The sequence below is a fragment of the Geotrypetes seraphini genome, chromosome 2 (genome assembly GCF_902459505.1).
Source record: "Geotrypetes seraphini chromosome 2, aGeoSer1.1, whole genome shotgun sequence".
NCBI lineage: Eukaryota > Metazoa > Chordata > Amphibia > Gymnophiona > Dermophiidae > Geotrypetes > Geotrypetes seraphini.
The window spans coordinates 467,756,305-467,774,230 of NC_047085.1; the positions used below are offsets into that span (position 1 = coordinate 467,756,305).

Below are 17,926 nucleotides of genomic sequence, written 5' to 3' on the forward strand. Positions count from 1 at the left end.
AAGCTAAAAGCCCACTTTTTGAAGCTGCTTTCAACTCTTAACTCCCACTCGTTATCGGATACCTATACTCATCATATCATTCCTTGTGCTAGAAACTTCCCAACCCTGAAATGTCCAGTCTATGAAAATTAGACTGTAAACTCTTCTGAGCAGGGATCGTCTTTTGAATGTTAAATGTACAGCACTGCGTAAGCCTTTCAATAGTGGTCCAAGAGCCCTGAGGTACCCTGACCGATATGCTGAAAGTGCAATGGGAAAGACTGGAAGAAAAACATCAGAACCCTGAAACCCAAGTGAGGATAGTGCATCATTGAGAAGGCAGTGATCTACCGTGCCAAAAGCTTCAGATAGATCAAAGAGGATGAGGATGGAGTAGGGGCCCCTTTGCTCAATTTGCCAGCTTTTCTAATTTAAAAAAAAAAAATTCTTCATCTGTTTGTCTGTTCTGTCCTGGCAGACAGTAGTACTGCTCTACCAGGATTTCACAATGTGTTTTATGTAGAACATTTATTTTAACTCAATTCTCTCTAATATATAGCACAACCCAAATCCAATTTGATCCGTTCTATCACTGAAATAATTTGTACCTTAATGACACAGTGTCCTGTTGATTGTCCTCCTTCCATCAGGACTCTGAGATGCCAATTATATCTACCGTTTCATTTAGTGCTTTATATTTTAACTCTCCCATCTTATATTTTAGGCTTCTAGCATTTGTATACAGACACTTCAAATTGTGTTGTTTCCCTGAATCAACAAACTGTTTATAAGTTGACAGGGATAATTTGCATCCTTTATAGTATTCTTCCCTTAAACCAGTGGTTCTCAACCCTGTCCTGGGGACCCCCCTCCCACCGCCAGTTGGGTTTTAAAGATATCTCTAATGAATATGCATGAGAGAGATCTGCATATAATGAAGTGACAGGTATGCAAATCTCTCTCATGCATATTCATTAGGGATATCTTGAAAACCAGACTGGCTGGGGGGTCCCCAGGACAGAGTTGAGAACCACTGCCTTAAACACTCCTAGTTTTCTTTCACCATTGTTGAAATCTTTCTATTTGGATTCTCTAAATGTCCTGCTTCAATAGTATCATTCAAGGATACTCCACAGTGAATCATATGCTCTTGGGTGACAGTCAGCAACCTCCCCAACAATTTAATTTACAGGCTGCTCTCTCCCCTCTTTAAAGTTTAGCACCAGCAGTCTGGTTCCATCCTGTACATACCTCAACCACGCAATAAGACTTCAAACCTCTGCCTGCCTCTTGGGTCCTGAAAGTGGAATGGGGAGCATTTCAAAAATGCTACCCTGGAGGTTCTGGATTTCAGCTTTCTACCTAGGAGCCTATATTTGGCTTTCAAAACCTCCATTCTACATTTTACCATGTCATTGGTATCCACATATTCCAAGACAGCTGGCTTCTCCCCAGCATTGTTTAAAATCTTATCAGGGTCAAGCACGAGGTCTATCATTTCTGCACCAGGCAAGCAAGTGACCAGATTAGCCTCATGTCCACCAACCACCCAGCTATCTACATGCGTAATGATCAAATCACCAACTACAACAGGTGTCCTAACCCTTCCCCTCTTGGGAAGAAGCCCCTGGAGACACATCCTCAGTATGAGAGGATACAGAATTCCCTGATGGGCAGGTTCTAGTAACAGGATTATTTTCTACTTCACCAGGGTGATATGCTCTCCTTTAACATAGTAACACAGTAAATGATGGCAGATAAAGACCTGCATGATCCAGTCTGCTCAATAATGGCAATCATTATTAAGGCAATGTTGAACCAACAATCTAGTAATTATTTATTTTATTTTCTAAGTTCCCCTATAAGATGTCTTCCCCTCCTCTGAGATATGCAAGACTTGTACTCAGATGATATGAATGTGGTATAAGATACGCATATTTGCTCTTGATCTGTCTTACCACATACAGCTACACTGCCCCATTGCTTGAGTCACCATCAAAGCTGACTCCAGCCCATTCCGATCTGTCTTGCCATATACTTGACACAGGCCATATAAGTCTGCCCAGCATCAGCTTTGCTTTCCCCCTGCTGGAGATTCGATTTAGGCACTGCTCCTGCGCATAAAATGAAGTTATAATTGTTGATATGTCAAGTTTTATGTCAATATGATCCTCTTTCTATTTAAAGATCCTTTGTATTTGTCCCACACAGGTGGGAGAGTCGCTGTGTTTGCCTCCACCATCTCTACAGGGAAGGCATTCCAGGCATCCACCATCCTCTCCAGGGAAAAGTACTTCCTGACTTTACTTCTAAGTCTATCACCCTACAACCTCATATGTTATCTAATTTTACCACTTCTACGTCTCTGGAAAAGATTTGTTTGTAGATTAATATCCTTCAAGTATTTAAACATTTATTATATCTCCTCTATCCATTCTTTCCTCTAGGGTATACATAGTCAGGTAATCAAATCTCTACTCATACATCTCTTGGCACAATCTCTATTTTCTTCACCTTCCTCTGGACCACTTCAAATCTTCTTACATCCTTAGCAAGATATGGCCTCCAGAGCCAAACAATATTCCACATAGGGCCTCACCAATGACTTGTATGGCGGCATTATCATCTCATTTTTTTTGCTGGCAATTCCTCTCTCTATGTAGTACAGCATCCTTCTAGCTATGGCCACTTCTTTGTCACACGGTTTTGCAGCCTTGAGATCATCTGACACCATCATGCCCCTCTCTCAATCCATGCATATCAGCTTCTTACCCCCTAGCATATACAGCTGCTTTGGATTTTTACTCCCCAAGTGCATTACTGCACCTCTTCGCATTAAATTTTAAATGCCAAGCTTTGGACCATTCTTCTAACTTTCGCAGATCTCTTCTCATGTTTTCTATTCCCTTCAGTATGTCCAGTCTGTTGCAAATCTTTGTGTCATTTGCAAAAAGACACACTTTTCCTTCTAATATAGTGGCATTAGAAAAGGTTCAAAGAAGAGCGCCCAAGATGGTAAAGGGGATAGAACTTCTCTCGTATGAGGAAAGATTAAAACAGTTAGGGTTCTTCAGCTTGGAAAAGAGACGGCTGAGGGAAGATTGATTGAAGTCTACAAAATCCTGAGTGGAGTAGAATGGGTACAAGTGAATCGATTTTTCACTCCATCAAAAATTACAAAGACTAGGGGACACTCGAAGTTATAGGGAAATACTTTTAAAACCAATAGGAGGAATTTTTTTCACTCGGAGAATAGTTAAGCTCTGGAACGCGTTGCCAGAAGATGTGGTAAGAGCGGATAGCCTAGCTGGTTTTAAGAAAGGTTTGGACAAGTTCCTGAATGAAAATACCATGGTCTGTTATTGAGAAAGACATGGGGGAAGCCACTGCTAGCCCTGTATTGGTAGCATAGAATATTGCTACTCCTTGGGTTTTGACCACTGTGAGAACGGGCTACTGGGCTTGATGGATCATTGGTCTGACCCAGTAAGGCTATTCTTATGTTCTTATCCTTTAGAAATATCACTCACAAATACACTGAGCAGAACAGGTCCCAGTACTGATCCCTGAGGCACGCCACTACTCACCTTTCTGTCCTCTAAGCCAATTCCATTTACCACCACTCTCTGTTATCTGTTAGTCAACAAGTTTCTAATCCAGGTCACCACTTTGGCTCCTAACTTCAGCCTGCTAAGTTTATTGATGAGCCTCCTATGAGAAACCCTGTCAAAGGCTTTGCTGAAATACAGGAAAACTATATCTATCCAATTCTCTTGTCACCAATCAAAGACAATCAATCATATTTGTTTGGCACAATTTCTCTTTGGTGAAACCATGTTGTCTTGGATCTTGTAACCTGGTGGATTCTAGGTAGTTTACTATTCTTTTCTTCAGCAGAGCTTCCATAATCTTTCCAACCGGCCTTTATTTCGAACTTCTTCTCTGTTACCACTTTTGTAAAGAGAGACCACATTTGCTCTTAATCAATCCCATGGAACCTATTAAATAAATCTTCAATAGAACCTATCCCAAGTTCCCTCGATGCCCTAGGATGGATTTTGTCTGGTCCCATGGCTTTGTCCACTTTTAGTTTTTGCAGTTGTTCATAAACACTTTCTTCTGAGAACGGTATAATATCCCATATACATCTTTGTCAGCCAAACGAGGTCCTTTTCCACACTTTTCTTCTGTGTAGTATTCATTTAGCATGTCGACTTTTTCTTTTCCACATAGCAGTTCTCGTAAGAACATAGGAATTGCCATACTGGGTCAGACTGAAGGTCCATCAAGCCTAGTATCCTGTTACCAACAGTGGTAAACCCAGGTCCCAAGTACCTAGCTAGATCCCAAGTAATAAAACAGATTTTATGCTACTTATTTTAGGAATAAGTAGTGGATTTCCCCAAACCATCTCAATAATGGCCTGTGAACTTCCTTTTTAGGAATTTATCCAAACCTTTATTAAACTCCACTAAGCTAATTAATCTCACCACATTCTCCGGAAATGAATTCCAGAGTTTAATTACACATCGTGTGAAGATATTTTTTCTCCAGTTTGCTTTAAATTTACTACTTAGTTGCTTCATCACATGCCCTAGTCCTAGTATTTTTGGAAAGAGTAAACAAGCGATTCAAATCTACCTTTTCTACTCCACTCAGTATTTTATAGATCTCTATCATATCATCCCTGAGCTCTCTCTTCTCCAAGCTGATGAGCCCTAGCCGCTTTAGACGTTCCTCATAGGGAATTCGTCCCATCCCTTTTATCATTTCCATTGCCCTTATCTGTACCTTTTCTAATTCTGCTATATCTTCTTTGAGATATGGCGACCAGAACTGCATACAGTATTCGAGGTGCAGCCGTACCATAGAGTAATGCAAGGGCATTATAACATTTTCATCTTTGTTATCCATTCCTTTCCTGATAATTCCTAACATTCTTTTTTAGTTCAATTTCTTTATTGAATTTTTAAACAATACAAGGTCATACAACAGAATATCTCAATAAGACAAAACATACAAACTGCTTTTCCAGAACAACAGTCATTTCTTTCCTCACAGGTAGTGTCATCCCTAACATACACAATGATTCGGGCTACAACTCCACTTCTTCCAACAAACATCAACTCTGTTTTGTCCATGTTTAATCAATATTATTCACATATTATATACAGACATTTATTTTGTACCTGGGGCAATACAGGGCTAAGTAACTTGTCCATACTCACAGTTTCCTAGGTTCTTAGGCCACTAAAATAACTAACCACTCCAATGAGTCAGAGTCAAAGGTTCCTGTCCTGTCTCACAAAACATTTTTTTCACAGAAAGGAAAGGGTGCAGTATTTACTTTTGACATTTACAGGAAGGGCACAATGGATAATTGCATGGTGTGTTTAAAAACAGAGAACATTTCTGTCTATGTGCTTTAACATTAACTTCAAGCACTGAATCCTAGAGATGGTCTTGATTATGTATTTTTCTACACATTTAGTGCCTTAAAAATTTGATCAGAGATCTAAACTGCTAAGTGCAATTTTTTTTGTAATGGATCATTTACAATGCAATGCTTAAGCAGAGCTGTGTGAATACTGACAATGTTTCAAAATGCACTCAATATTTCTCTACTTCTTACACAAAAAAAGCTTACCTCTGGTTCCGTTTTTACTTCCACTTTAAGATGGCTTGTTGGGTTAACTGCTCTTACTTTCATTTGAGGTCTCATCTGCAGGTTTTTTACACTTGCTGTAGTCCTTGAAGGAGGTACTACACTAGTAATGGGTTTCACTTGAGCAGCAGGGGTTAATCTTTGACTTTTCTTGTTGAGTTCCATCATGTGGGATGGTGCAATGGGTAACTCGCGCAAGTTACTATTTCTTGGAAGAGATGGCTGTTGTTGTTGTTGATTTGGACGTTTAACAATATTCTGTACTGGCGTGCTCTGTCAGAAAAATATAAAAAGTTAAAACTTTTTGAACAGTACTGTGAAATACTAATAAGTTATAGCATTTTGCTATTACTTAAGGCTGACAGGGTGGTTTAATAGTTAAGCAGCACTGTGAACACCAAAGAAGCAAATGGGAAAATTAGGTTCTTATCTCAATAATCTTTCTAGTAGATAAGGGGATGGAACTTCTCTCATATGAGGAAGTCTAAAGAGATTAGGGCTCTTCAGCTTGGAAAAGAGACGGCTGAGGGGAGATATGATTGAAGTCTATAAAATCCTGAGTGGATCAATTTTTTACTGTATCAAGATTTACAAAGATTAGGGGAACACTCAAAGTTACAGAGTTTTGAACCAGTGAGCTATTCACTTCTACTCGTAAGTTTGTGTAGAAAGCATTGTCTACATTTTTGGACTCTGCCTTTCCTATCTCTGTACTGTGCCCTTGCTCCTCAGTTCATACCAAAGAAGCTGACAACCACTACAACAGGAAAAGGCAGCAGGAGGGGCACAGAGAACTCCCCGACGAAGCCAAGTCTGCTCTGTCATTAACCAAATATAAAGAAAACCAGTGTCACTAGAAACGTAAAAAGCAAGGTGGAACCCAAAAAGCCACCTACCTGAGAGAAACCGGCACTAAGACCTCTGCGGTTCCCACAGTCCCCCAATTGCAAAAACTTTTTTTTTTAATCTACAAACCTCTTCTCTTGAAGAGGATATCTATGGACATTGTGGAAACCTTCTGTGTATTCATTACTCTTCAGACCTGTTTGACAGGAAAAGGTCAAGCATCTAGAAAACACACGTCTGAGACAGTAACATAGTAAATGACGCAGATAAAGACCTGAATGGTCCATCTGGTCTGTCCATTAGTTTATATACATTATAAATTCATGGTTAAATTAACTTGTCTTTTTCTTTGATATTTCTAGGTCACAGATTGTAAAGTCCACCTGGTACTGTCCTAGGTTCCAACTGCTGGAGTTGCCATCCAAGCTCACTCCAGCCTATTCAACCATCCCGTTAATTGCAGGATAACTACTGCAAAGTCTGGCCAGTAAACGTCCTCATATTTCAAGTTATTGGAGTTCCCACTGATGCCCTCCCCCAGCCCGTCCTACACCAAATGACCATATTACCAGGCTAAATTGGAATCTGACAGGATGGTCTTTCAAGACTCATATGCCTTTCTACTAGAAAAAAGATATATCAAAGGTAAGAAGAACCTGAGAGTAATCTTCCCTTCTAGTGCAAAAGACATGATAGACCCATGGAGACTTTTACACCCATCAGAAAAGGATTACACCCATCAGTCAATGGTACATCATATGTTTTCCAGAACAGATTACATCTTAATGTATACTACTTTATTTCCTCAAGTGCAGGAGGCAGCTATAGGACAGCTAGAAGTCTCAATCACTTTTCAATTTGGATGGATATAGAATAGGGAGAATCAGATGCAGTAGGCAAAGCCTGGAGGTTCCCATCATATCTTTTTAAAAATAAGGCCTTTGTAAAATATCTAACAAATGGGAGGATATCTCTTTTAATGAGCAGCATGAGAATAACTCATTGTTATTCTGCGACACAGCAAAGGCTGTTCTTAAAGGGGACATTATTTCCACTGCTCATTCTTAGGCTAAGCAGCATAAAATCTGTTTTATTATTTGGGACCTAGCTAGGTATTTGGGACCTGGGTTGGCTACTGTTGGAAATAGGATACTGGGCTTGATGGACCTTTGGTCTGTCCCAGTATGCAATTATTATGTTCTTGAACCAGTGAGACATACCAAAGCAGTCCTCTGAGTATTGGGCAGGGCAGATGAGCCTGCTGCTAGCACCAAGGATGCAAAAATGGCATCCATTTGTGCTGCCACATACTCTTTGCAAAATTTTGTGAAAATAAGGAGGGTGGATCATGTAGCTATCGTACAAATCTCCTCGGGCAGAACTGCCTATGACTCCACCCATGAAGAAGCCAAACTCTTTGTAGAGTGCACTCCCAAAAAATCGGTGGTTGCTTACCATATCCAATATAGGCTGAAGAAACAATCATACATATCCATCTTGAAATGGAAGCCGGCTTCTCCAAGTGGCTAAGACTCGTTAGTACAAAAAGATGATCTAAGACATGAAAATCATTTGTCACCTTGAGGTAGCGAAGAACTCTCTTCACATCCAGCAACGCCAAGACTTTGTCCTTTTTCTTTGAACATGTGGTATGGAATGCGGGTAGCCAGATTTCCTGATATATGTGGAAAGCTGAGACCACCTTTGGTAGAAAGGAAGGTACCATGCGTAGCAAGACCCTTGCCTCCATAACCCTGAGGAAAGGTTCCCTGCACAACAAACTGCAGTTCTGAGACCCTTCTTGCTGAGGCGACAGCTACCAGAACTCTGCCTTGCTGCGGTTGGTGTGAAATAGTTTGCTACTTTTTTAAAAAATAAAATCCTCTGTCTTCTTTCTCTGTCTTTCTTGGTCTGCATGAAGGGCCCGCCTGGTCGCTGGCCATTTAACATGGCTGAAGAGGAGCCGCTGGGTAGACTTGCAGCAGCGTTCTGTTCTTATTTATAAATGATCTGGAAATTTGAACTATGAGTGAGATGATTAAATTTGCAGATGACACTAAATTGTTCAAAGTTGTTAAAACGCATGCGGATTGTGAAAAACTTCAGGAAGACCTTAGGATATTGGAAGATTGGGCATCTAAATGACAGCTGAAATTTAATATGGACAAATGCAAAGTAATGCACATTGGGAAGAATAACCCAAATCATAGTTACCAGCTAGGGTTCATCTTGGAGGTAGAGCTCAAGAAAAAGATCTGGATGTCATCGTGGACAAGAGGCTGAAACCTTCCACCCAATGTGCAGCAGCAGCCAAAAAAAGCAAACAAGATACTAGAAATTATTAGAAAGGGATGGTAAACTAGATTAAGAATGTCATAATGCCCCTGTATAGCTCAATGGTGCGACCTCACCTTGAGTACTGCATTCAGTTCTAGTCTGCTTATTTCAAAAAAGATATAACGGCAAAGAAGAACGACTAAGCTGATAAGGGGATGGAAATTCTCTCGTATGAGGAAAGTCTAAAGAGGTTAGGGCTCTTCAGCTTGGAAAAGAGATGGCTGAGGCGAGATATGACTGAAGTCTATAAAATCCTGAGTGGATCAATTTTTTACTGTATGAAGATTTAAAAAGACTAGGGGAACACTCAAAGTTACAGAGTAATACTATTAAAACCAATAGGAGGAAATATTTTTTCACTCAAGAGAATAGTTAAGCTCTGGGACACATTTGCCAGAGAATGTGGTAAGAGCAGTTAATGTAGCTGGCTTTAAAAAAGGTTTGGATAGGTTCCTGGAGGAAAATTCCAGAGTCTGCTGTTGAGACAGATATGGGGGAAGCCACTACTTGCCCTGCATTGGTGGCATGGAATGCTGCTGCTATTTGGGTTTTTGTCAGGTACTTGCGACTTGGATTGGCCTCCGTGAAGACGGGATAATGGGTTAGATGGACCATTGGTCTGACCCAGTACAGCTATTCTTATATTCTTAATCATTTTGAGGGAGTAAAGTCATTGATTCTGACCCCAATTATCCCAGTCCTTCAAGTGGAAATCTGGTTCCTGAAGAGGAACTGTTAGGGGGGAACCCACTCTATGTGAGGGGAAAACCCCCAAGTGGAACAACTTGCATGACCCGAGACAGTATAAAAGGGCCCTATAGCCAATATAGGCTTCGAACATAAGCCTGAGTAAATCAGGGGTGAAATCCCTCAACAGGATGTCCTAGGGATACCTGCAGGATCTCCACTTGTCTCGTCTTGGACTCAGAGGCGTGTGTGCTTTGCTGAAGATGCCAAGTTGCTGTCCGAGGGCTCCAGGGGGGACTTTTTCCCAAAAAGTGAGCCACTTGCAATTCCATCACCCTAGAGGGACTAGAGAGGTTTAAGCTCAAAGCTCCCCCTCCCCCCACCCCTGCAGCATGTGAAACAAAGACGTTCCACAGCCGGCTATCCAGTGCAAATCTGGCATGAATCAGGAGTAAAACATCCTGAGGAGACCATTGCTAATGATTTTAATTAAAATCAAGGTGTTTTTGAGGCAAATAGAGGCTTGGACAAATCACTTAATCCTCGACTGCCCAAGGTACATTGGACTGTGAGCCCACCGGGATAGATAGAGAAAATGCTAGAGTACCTGATTTGTAAACCACTTAATACACCCTGTCCAAGCGGTATTATCAAATCCTAATCCCTTTCCCTTTTAAAATGAGATTGAAAAATAAAAGATGGCTGCCATGGGAGCATTTTAGCACCAAAATATGACCCGGGAGAACTAAATAAAAGTTCAAAAAAAATGTTGAAAAGAGATAGGGTAACCAAATCTAAGCCCCAGATACCCCTCAAAATGCAGTTAAAGAACCCCCCCCCCACCTCCCAAAGTCTCCCATAGGCAGTACTAGCAGTTCTGCTAGTGTTGTGCCAAAGGCCATTATGGTTTGGGGAAATCCACTGCTTATTCCTAGGATAAGCAGCATAAAAATCTGTTTACTACTTGGGATCTAGCTAGGTACTTGGGACATTGGTTGGTCACTGTTGGAAACAGGATGCTGGACTTGATGGACCTTCAGTCTAACCCAGTATGGCAATTCTTATGTTCTTATGGAAGATTGGGAACGCTGCTGCCTCAGACAAGCATGTAAAAATAGTTCAAGATGCTTGTTTCTTTAGGTTGCCAGTCAGAATAGACCCCCACAGCTCCTTGCGTGTCTTTTGGGGGGCGAGGGGGAATGCAGTTGGCAACTGATAAAAGTCCTCACCGATAAAAGACCAACACGGATGACACACAGCCTGTGCTCGAACGTCAGTAATGACCAGGAGTAAGCTTCACTACCAGAAGAAAGATTCCCCGAGCTGGCTAGATAAGTCCTCTGAAAAAAGGGTTACCCTCCCAGTTACAGACCACCAATAATGAGAGTCTGTGTCTTCATTCAGGCAGAGCTGCCCCAGGGAACCTCTGTAGCACTGAAAAGCCTCTAAAAATGAGACCAAAAAGCACAAAAATATCAAACCAAAAGCAGAACAGAAAGACACCTTCAACTTGCATATAGAAGGAGAAACTGAGGAGCAAGGACAAAGTGCACAGAGCTGAAAAATGTTAATGATGCCTTCTACACAAACATGTGGGTAGAGGTGAATAATCCACTGGTTTACCTAAATATCTTTCATAAAGCTTTTCACTTCATTAATGGTACATGACTAAATGCATGGCTGGAGAGCTTTCAGTGGGAAATTCTGCTTGATAGACAATTTACAATTATGTTTTGCTATATACAGTTCATCCCCTACCCTTTCCCAGAAAGAAGAATAATTACATTTTTCCTCTTTCTAAAGGATTAAGAATTTCAGGGAGTCTTGTTAATGTATTACACACTTGAACATGTTGCTGGTATATGAAATATGAAGCAAGTACGAGTGAATAAAAAGTGGAACAGCTTAGTTGGCAAAGAAGTTTGAAGAACAGGATAAGTCAGACAAATTAATTTGACCTCATCTACCAGTGTCAACACAGACCCCTCTGTCTCTGAGCTCAAAGTCCTTCCAAGCATGCCCATAAATTCCCATGCAGCAGCTGCATTGCTACTGAACGATGGGTTTGTATGACTGATTTGTCCTGTCAATGGATAAATCCTGCTAAATATAAATAGCTTTGCTTTCTCCATTAAGAAGCAGAATAAAATGAGTCTCAATAAAGGAGATACAGATGCTGGATAACTGAGATTCTACTGGATTAGGTCCTTCCCCTCCTTTTCTTTCCTCTCTCCCCTTCCCTTTCCCTCCCTACATGCCCACAGTCTCCCTTTCCCACTATAGGTCGTGTTGAGTCTGTTTTAGGTTTGTGCGACACACAAATGTTAGATTAGATTATAAAATGAATAATGCGAGCAATTTATAGTAGTAACTCTCAAAAATTTCCATTATATGCGTCCCTAAATTCTGTTATTGCCTAAACAAACAAGTATATTTCAAGCATTCAAAAGGTTCATTCTATGGTTTACTACAAAGCTTAGGACATAAGTTAAGAGACACACTAGACAAACCTTTTGAAGGAAGAGATACTTACATGTCTGGGTTTCACTGGACCTGGTCTTTGTGGTAACTGCATTCTGGTGCTACCTGGTTGTGGCTGTGGATGCAGAAGAGGTCTGAACTGAGGCTGAGAAATAGGTAACAAAGGCTGTGGTGGACCAGTAAGATGATGGTGCTGGTGCTGAGGCTGTAGAGGAGGATGAAGTGGACCCTGAATATTGGAAAGTAAATTTTAAAAATAAAGGCTCACTTATCAAATTAAAAAAAAACATCATCTTAAAACCAAGAATACATATACTGGAAGTAATTTTTATACTTATATAGCAGTATATGTCCATAAAATGCCTCTTAATTACATGTTGCCCCCCTCATTCTCACATTAAAGTACATACAATGACAAGAAAGTGCTTACCTTTATGTGACTCATATTATAGGAGTGTTCAGGGTAGATTCTGGATGGAGCATAGTTGCAATTTTGTTTTTGGAGGGCACACATATTTACAACAGCTCTAAACCAGTGCAAATACAGTGATACTTTGGAATCCGAACTTAATCCATTCCAGAACCCCGTTCGAGTTCCAAAACGTTCGAATTCCAAGACAATTTTTCCATTGAAAATAATAGAAACTGGATTAATCTGTTCCTTGGTCCTACAAACTCAGATCGGACCCCCACCAGCATAGACAGCAAGATTGGCCACCCCAACTAGCATAGACAGCAAGATCAGGGCCCCCCAGCATAGACAGCAAGATCGGGACCCACTGGCATAGACAGCAAGATCGGCAATGGCAACTGCAAGCGGTGCTCAACCCAAAGCTTCCCTCTGATGCGAACTGCCCAGGCAGAAACAGGAAGCTGCATCAGAGGGGAAGCTTTGGGCTGAGCACCACTTGCAGTTCCCGTACATTCGGATTCCGTGGCAAAATTTATTTAAAAAAATAGTTTGGATTCCAAGTTGTTCGAGTTCTGGGGCATTCGGATTCTGAGGTATCACTGTATATACTGGGAAACATCGTGTCTTCAAAACTGTTGCTCAGGTTACAACCTCTAGAACACACACTTAGAATTCAAAAATATGCTCAGAGACACAAAGGCAACAACATGGAGCCGCAGCCCCAAGAGAAAATTGCTTCACCACCCAATCATTGCATATTGTAAATCCCAGTGGAAAACAAAATTCTTTGCTGCAAACTAGCATAGAAAAAGTTCTTATACTTTGAACAGTCACAAGCAATCACTTAGCTATTGAGTGATTTTTTGACTTCTGTATGTTTCCCTTTAATCACTCTTCTTAGGTTTTAGTTTTCCCCATATATATTTGGACTTAGGATCAGGTTACAACTTCTGTCTCTGTACAGAGGGAGTGGTTCCATATGCAAGCTGTCTTCATCTTGAATCTCTCGTGAAGGAAGTAAAAGAACTGAGAGAGGAGGTGGCAAGACTGAGAAGCATCCGTTATAATGAGAGATACATCGATAAAATGGTTCATGAGGCATCAAAAATTTCCAGCAGTGGGGAAGAAGAGGCTGTACTGAGGAAAGACTGCAAGACTGGTACTATGACTCCGCCTGCCCTTGAACTGAAGAACCGGTATGCTGTCCTGGAAGTGGAAGAGATGAGAGCATCTCAAGGAGAGAAAGGACCAAAGCTTGAAATCCCCAAAATGACTGGATCTGTAACCACTAGTAGGCGTTAAAAGGTAGTGGTGGTGGCGATTCCCTTCTGAGGGGTACAGAAGTATCCATCTACAGACCAGACATGATGTCACAAGAGGTAAGCTGTCTGCCTGGTTCCAAAATCCAAGATTTTACGGAGAGCTTGCCAAGACTCATAAAGCCTGATGACTATTATCCGATGCTGCTCATCCATGTTGCCACTAACGATATTGCCAGGTATCCCTGCAGTATCAAAAGCGACTTTGTGGCTCTGGGAGAGAAGGTGAAGCAGTCAGATGCACAGCTGGTATTCTCGTCCATCAACCCTGTTGAGGGTAAAGGCCAGGGCAGATAACTCACATCCTGGAAATGAATGCATGGCTACGTGGATGGTGTCGTCGAGAGCATTTTGGCTACCTTGATTTTCCAAGGGCTGCTGAACAGGGATAGTATCCACCTATCAAAGAAGGGAAGAATTGTCATTGGCGGCAGGCTGGCTAATCTACTGAAGAGGGCTTTAAACTAGAAGTGATGGGGCAGGCTGATCAAAGTACCTAGGTGAGTATAAGCCCTCAGGTAAGTAAATCACTGAATACCTTTACACGGATGGGAAAAGGGGGCAGTGTCTGGAAAGCGGTATATACTAATGCTCGAAGTATGGGAAACAAGATTCTGGATCTAGAAGCTGTGATGGAAGAAGATGAGTTGGATATAGTGGAGATCACGGAGATGTGGTTCACAGAGAACCATGACTGGGATGTAGTTATAATGGGCTATAATCTGTTCAGGAAAGACAAGGTAGGAAGAAAAGGAGGGGGAGTAGTGTTATATGTTAAAAATCATATTAAAGCCACAAAATTGCAGGATCTTCAGGGCAAGAAAGAGGCACTTTAGATCAATTTGGAAGAGTGAATGGTGAATATATTTACAATGGTGTGATATACAGGACTCCTTCACAGATGGAAGAAATGGACAGAGATTTAATAGTAGACATTCAGAATATATCTAAAAAAGGGTTGATAATTTTTGTTTTTCATTTTATTGTTCTGCCCTACAACTTTGCCTCTGAAGCAGCCTCCAGGTGAAACATGGCAACGTCAGGCGAATAGGATTCTATTGATTAAAACCATTGCTTTGACCTTCCATTTTTGTTAGTCTGCTGTTTGTTTTGTTATAGCTGCATGAAGAGCCAGCTGCATTGTAGGAACGGCTGCTGGTTATTGCAGTTCAAAATGGCTGCCATTCCAATGTTTGAGGAGGGAGCCTCAGCTGCTGGGGAATCCAAGACTGCCTAATTTACTGCTGCCAAAGAGCTGCGGTCCAAGACCAGGCTAAACTAGCATCCTCCTCTAGAGAGAGCTGCACAGAATGGGGATGACGGGAATGACGGGAACGGGGATGACGGGAATCCCACAGGACCCGCAGGTTCCCCCTCCAGGTCACGGGGATCCTGTGGGGTCACCCACTCGGGTCGTGGGGATCCCGTGGGGTTGGAGGAAACTCGGTTGATACGCACCTTCAACTGCCCTCCATGTTGTAGTCTTCTTTGCAGCGTGCAGCGCTCTCAGCACGCCTCCAGTAGCTGATCTGGAAATCTGCCCCGATGTCAGAGCTGATGGAGGGAAGTCTTCGTCTCAGCTATGTGCAGCTTGCAGGGCCCGCTGCCCTGTGAAGAAGTGTGGCTGGAAGAAGTGCTGCCCTTCAGCTATGTTAATGAAGGCAGCCTGCAAAAAGATTGCTGCTGAAAAGGGTGAATTTGGAAGCTGGATATGGTGCTGAAAGAGGCACTACAGAAAAGAGAGGGCAGAGATCTTATCTGATCCAAAAATCCACATAAATCGGACATATGAGAAAAAGTTCCTTTCAGAGGAGACACCGCCCAGGAAAAGGATCTAGGCTGCCCTAATTAGCCGAAGGTGAGACCGGGAGGCCAGGGGGAAAACCAGAGGACGCTGCAAAGAGTAGAGAAGGGCGAGAATCCACATGCATATGCTTTTTTTTGGGGGGGGGGAAGAAATAATGGCCCTGAAAACAGGAGAGTGAGAGAGACGGTGGACAATGGGTTTTAGGGAGGGAAGGAACAGAAAGGGAGAGAAGTTGGACACAAGGGATGGGGGGATACTGGATAGGAGGGTAGTTGGGAAGAGAAAGGGAGAGTTGGTGGACCCTGGGGTGGGGGTACGGCAGAAAAAGAGGGAGGGAGCGAGAGCACAAGCGTTGCAACAAAGAGAAAGCACACTGGGACATTGGAGGGGCCCAAATGCGGGACACAGAAGGGGGGAGGGAGTGCATTTTTGAACACAGAAGGCATGAACTTGGGAGACAGGATTGAGGAAGGGAGGGAAAGAGATGCTGAGGTGGGAGGGAAGGGAACAGAAAGGGAGAATTGGTCGTGGGTGTGTTAGTGAGAAAGGGAAAGGGATGGTGTACACGGGGAATGGAAGAAAGAGGAGAATTTTTGGTCATAGGGAGGGAGATATAGATGATAGGGAAGCGAAAGATGAGGGAGAAATGTTGTGGTGGAAAGGGAACAGTGGGACAGATAGCACAGTTACTTACCGTAACAGGTGTTATCCAGGGACAGCAGGCATATATTCTCACATGTGGGTGACGTCATCTACGGAGCCCCGATGCGGAAGCATTTTCAAGCAAACTTGATTGAAGATTTAAGTTTGCTCTGCTGCTCCACGCATGCGTGCCTTCCTGCTCCACTAGGGGGTGCATCCCCTCGTGGTCTCCAGTTCACTTAATTAGCAAAGAAGCCAACCTCGGGGAGGTGGGCGGGTTGTGAGAATATATGCCTGCTGTCCCTGGATAACACCTGTTACGGTAAGTAACTGTGCTTTATCCCAGGACAAGCAGGCATGATATTCTCACATGTGGGTGACCTCCAAGCTGACTGAAAAGGGATGGAGGGAAGTTGGCAATTTAAGCAAATAGATTTCGTAAAACCGATTGGCTGAACCGGCCATCGCTCCTGGACAGTGAGTCCAGACAGTAGTGGGAGGTGAAGGTATGAACCGAAGACCACGTGGCAGCCTTGCAGATTTCCTCAATAGGTGTGGACCTGAGGAAAGCTACGGAGGCTGCCATCGCTCGGACCTTGTGTCCTGTTACTCGACCATGCAGCGTGAGACCAGCCTGAGCGTAGCAGAAGGAGATGCAGTCAGCCAACCAGTTGGACAAGGTGCGCTTGGAGACTGGGTGACCTAACCGGTTTGAGTCGAAGGACAAAAACAATTGTGGGACTTTCCGGTGTGACTGAGTACGTTGGAGGTAGAAGGCCAACGCTCTTACAGTCAAGAGTATGAGGCGCCACCTCTCCGGGGTGAAAGTGGGGCTTGGGAAAAAACACAGGTAAGACAATGGACTGATTGAGGTGAAAATCAGACACTACTTTAGGCAAGAACTTTGGATGGGTGCGGAGTACCATCTTGTCGTGATGGAATACCGTGAAGGGTGGGTCCGCTACCAGAGCCTGTAACTCACTAACCCGCCGAGCGGAAGTGAGCGCAAGCAGGAAAATTACCTTCCAAGTGAGGAATTTTGGATGGCATTTGTCTAGGGGCTCAAATGGAGGTTTCATTAGTTGAGCCAGAACCACGTTGAGGTCCCAAACCACCGGAGGGGGTTTGAGAGGAGGGTGGACATTCAGAAGACCCTTCATGAAGCGAGAGACTAAGGGATGGAGCGAGAGGGCTTTCCCTTCCAGGGGCTGATGAAAAGCCACAATCGCACTGAGGTGTACTCGAATGGAGTTGGTCTTTAGGCCGGAATGAGATAATTGAAGTAAATAGTCAAGGACCAGAGGGACGGGAGCCGACACCGGGTCCTGGCTGTGGGAGGAGCACCAGGTTGAGAATCTGGTCCACTTTTGGGAGTAGCAGGTTCTCGTCGAGGTCTTTCTAGAGGCCTCTAATATCTCCTTGACTGATTGAGACACGGGGAGAGCAGTCAGGGGGAGAGAAACCAAGCATTCAGATGAAGAGATTGAAGATTGGGATGTAACAGCGAACCCTGACCCTGTGATAGTAGAGAGGGAAACAGAGGCAGAGGCAGTGGATCTCTGACACTGAGTTGAAGTAGAAGGAAAAACCAAGGCTGGCGTGGCCAGCGAGGAGCAATCAGGATCAGGGTGGTTTGTACTGATTTCAGGTGGACAAGCGTCCGCAGTATCAGAGGAAACGGCGGGAACGCGTATAGGAACCTTCCCTCCCAGTCGAGGAGGAAGGCGTCGGCCTCGAGCCGGTCCGGGGAG

At 43.1% G+C, this 17,926-nt stretch overlaps 1 protein-coding gene across 6 annotated transcripts in view; it reads right to left on the minus strand.

The window, feature by feature from the left end:
• RBM33 (RNA binding motif protein 33) overlaps positions 1–17,926 on the minus strand; it is a 406,831-nt gene that overhangs the window by 177,211 nt on the left and 211,694 nt on the right. For all 6 annotated transcript variants that reach the window (XR_004538179.1, XR_004538180.1, XM_033931618.1 and 3 more), the window contains exons 13-14: positions 12,048–12,224; positions 5,627–5,917 (exon numbers count right to left, since the gene is read on the minus strand). Coding sequence is in view for 4 of the 6 variants with exons in the window: in XM_033931618.1 (XP_033787509.1) it covers positions 5,627–5,917; positions 12,048–12,224 (468 nt within the window). In the remaining 2 variants the exon portion in view is untranslated. The remainder of the gene's footprint in view (positions 1–5,626; positions 5,918–12,047; positions 12,225–17,926) is intronic.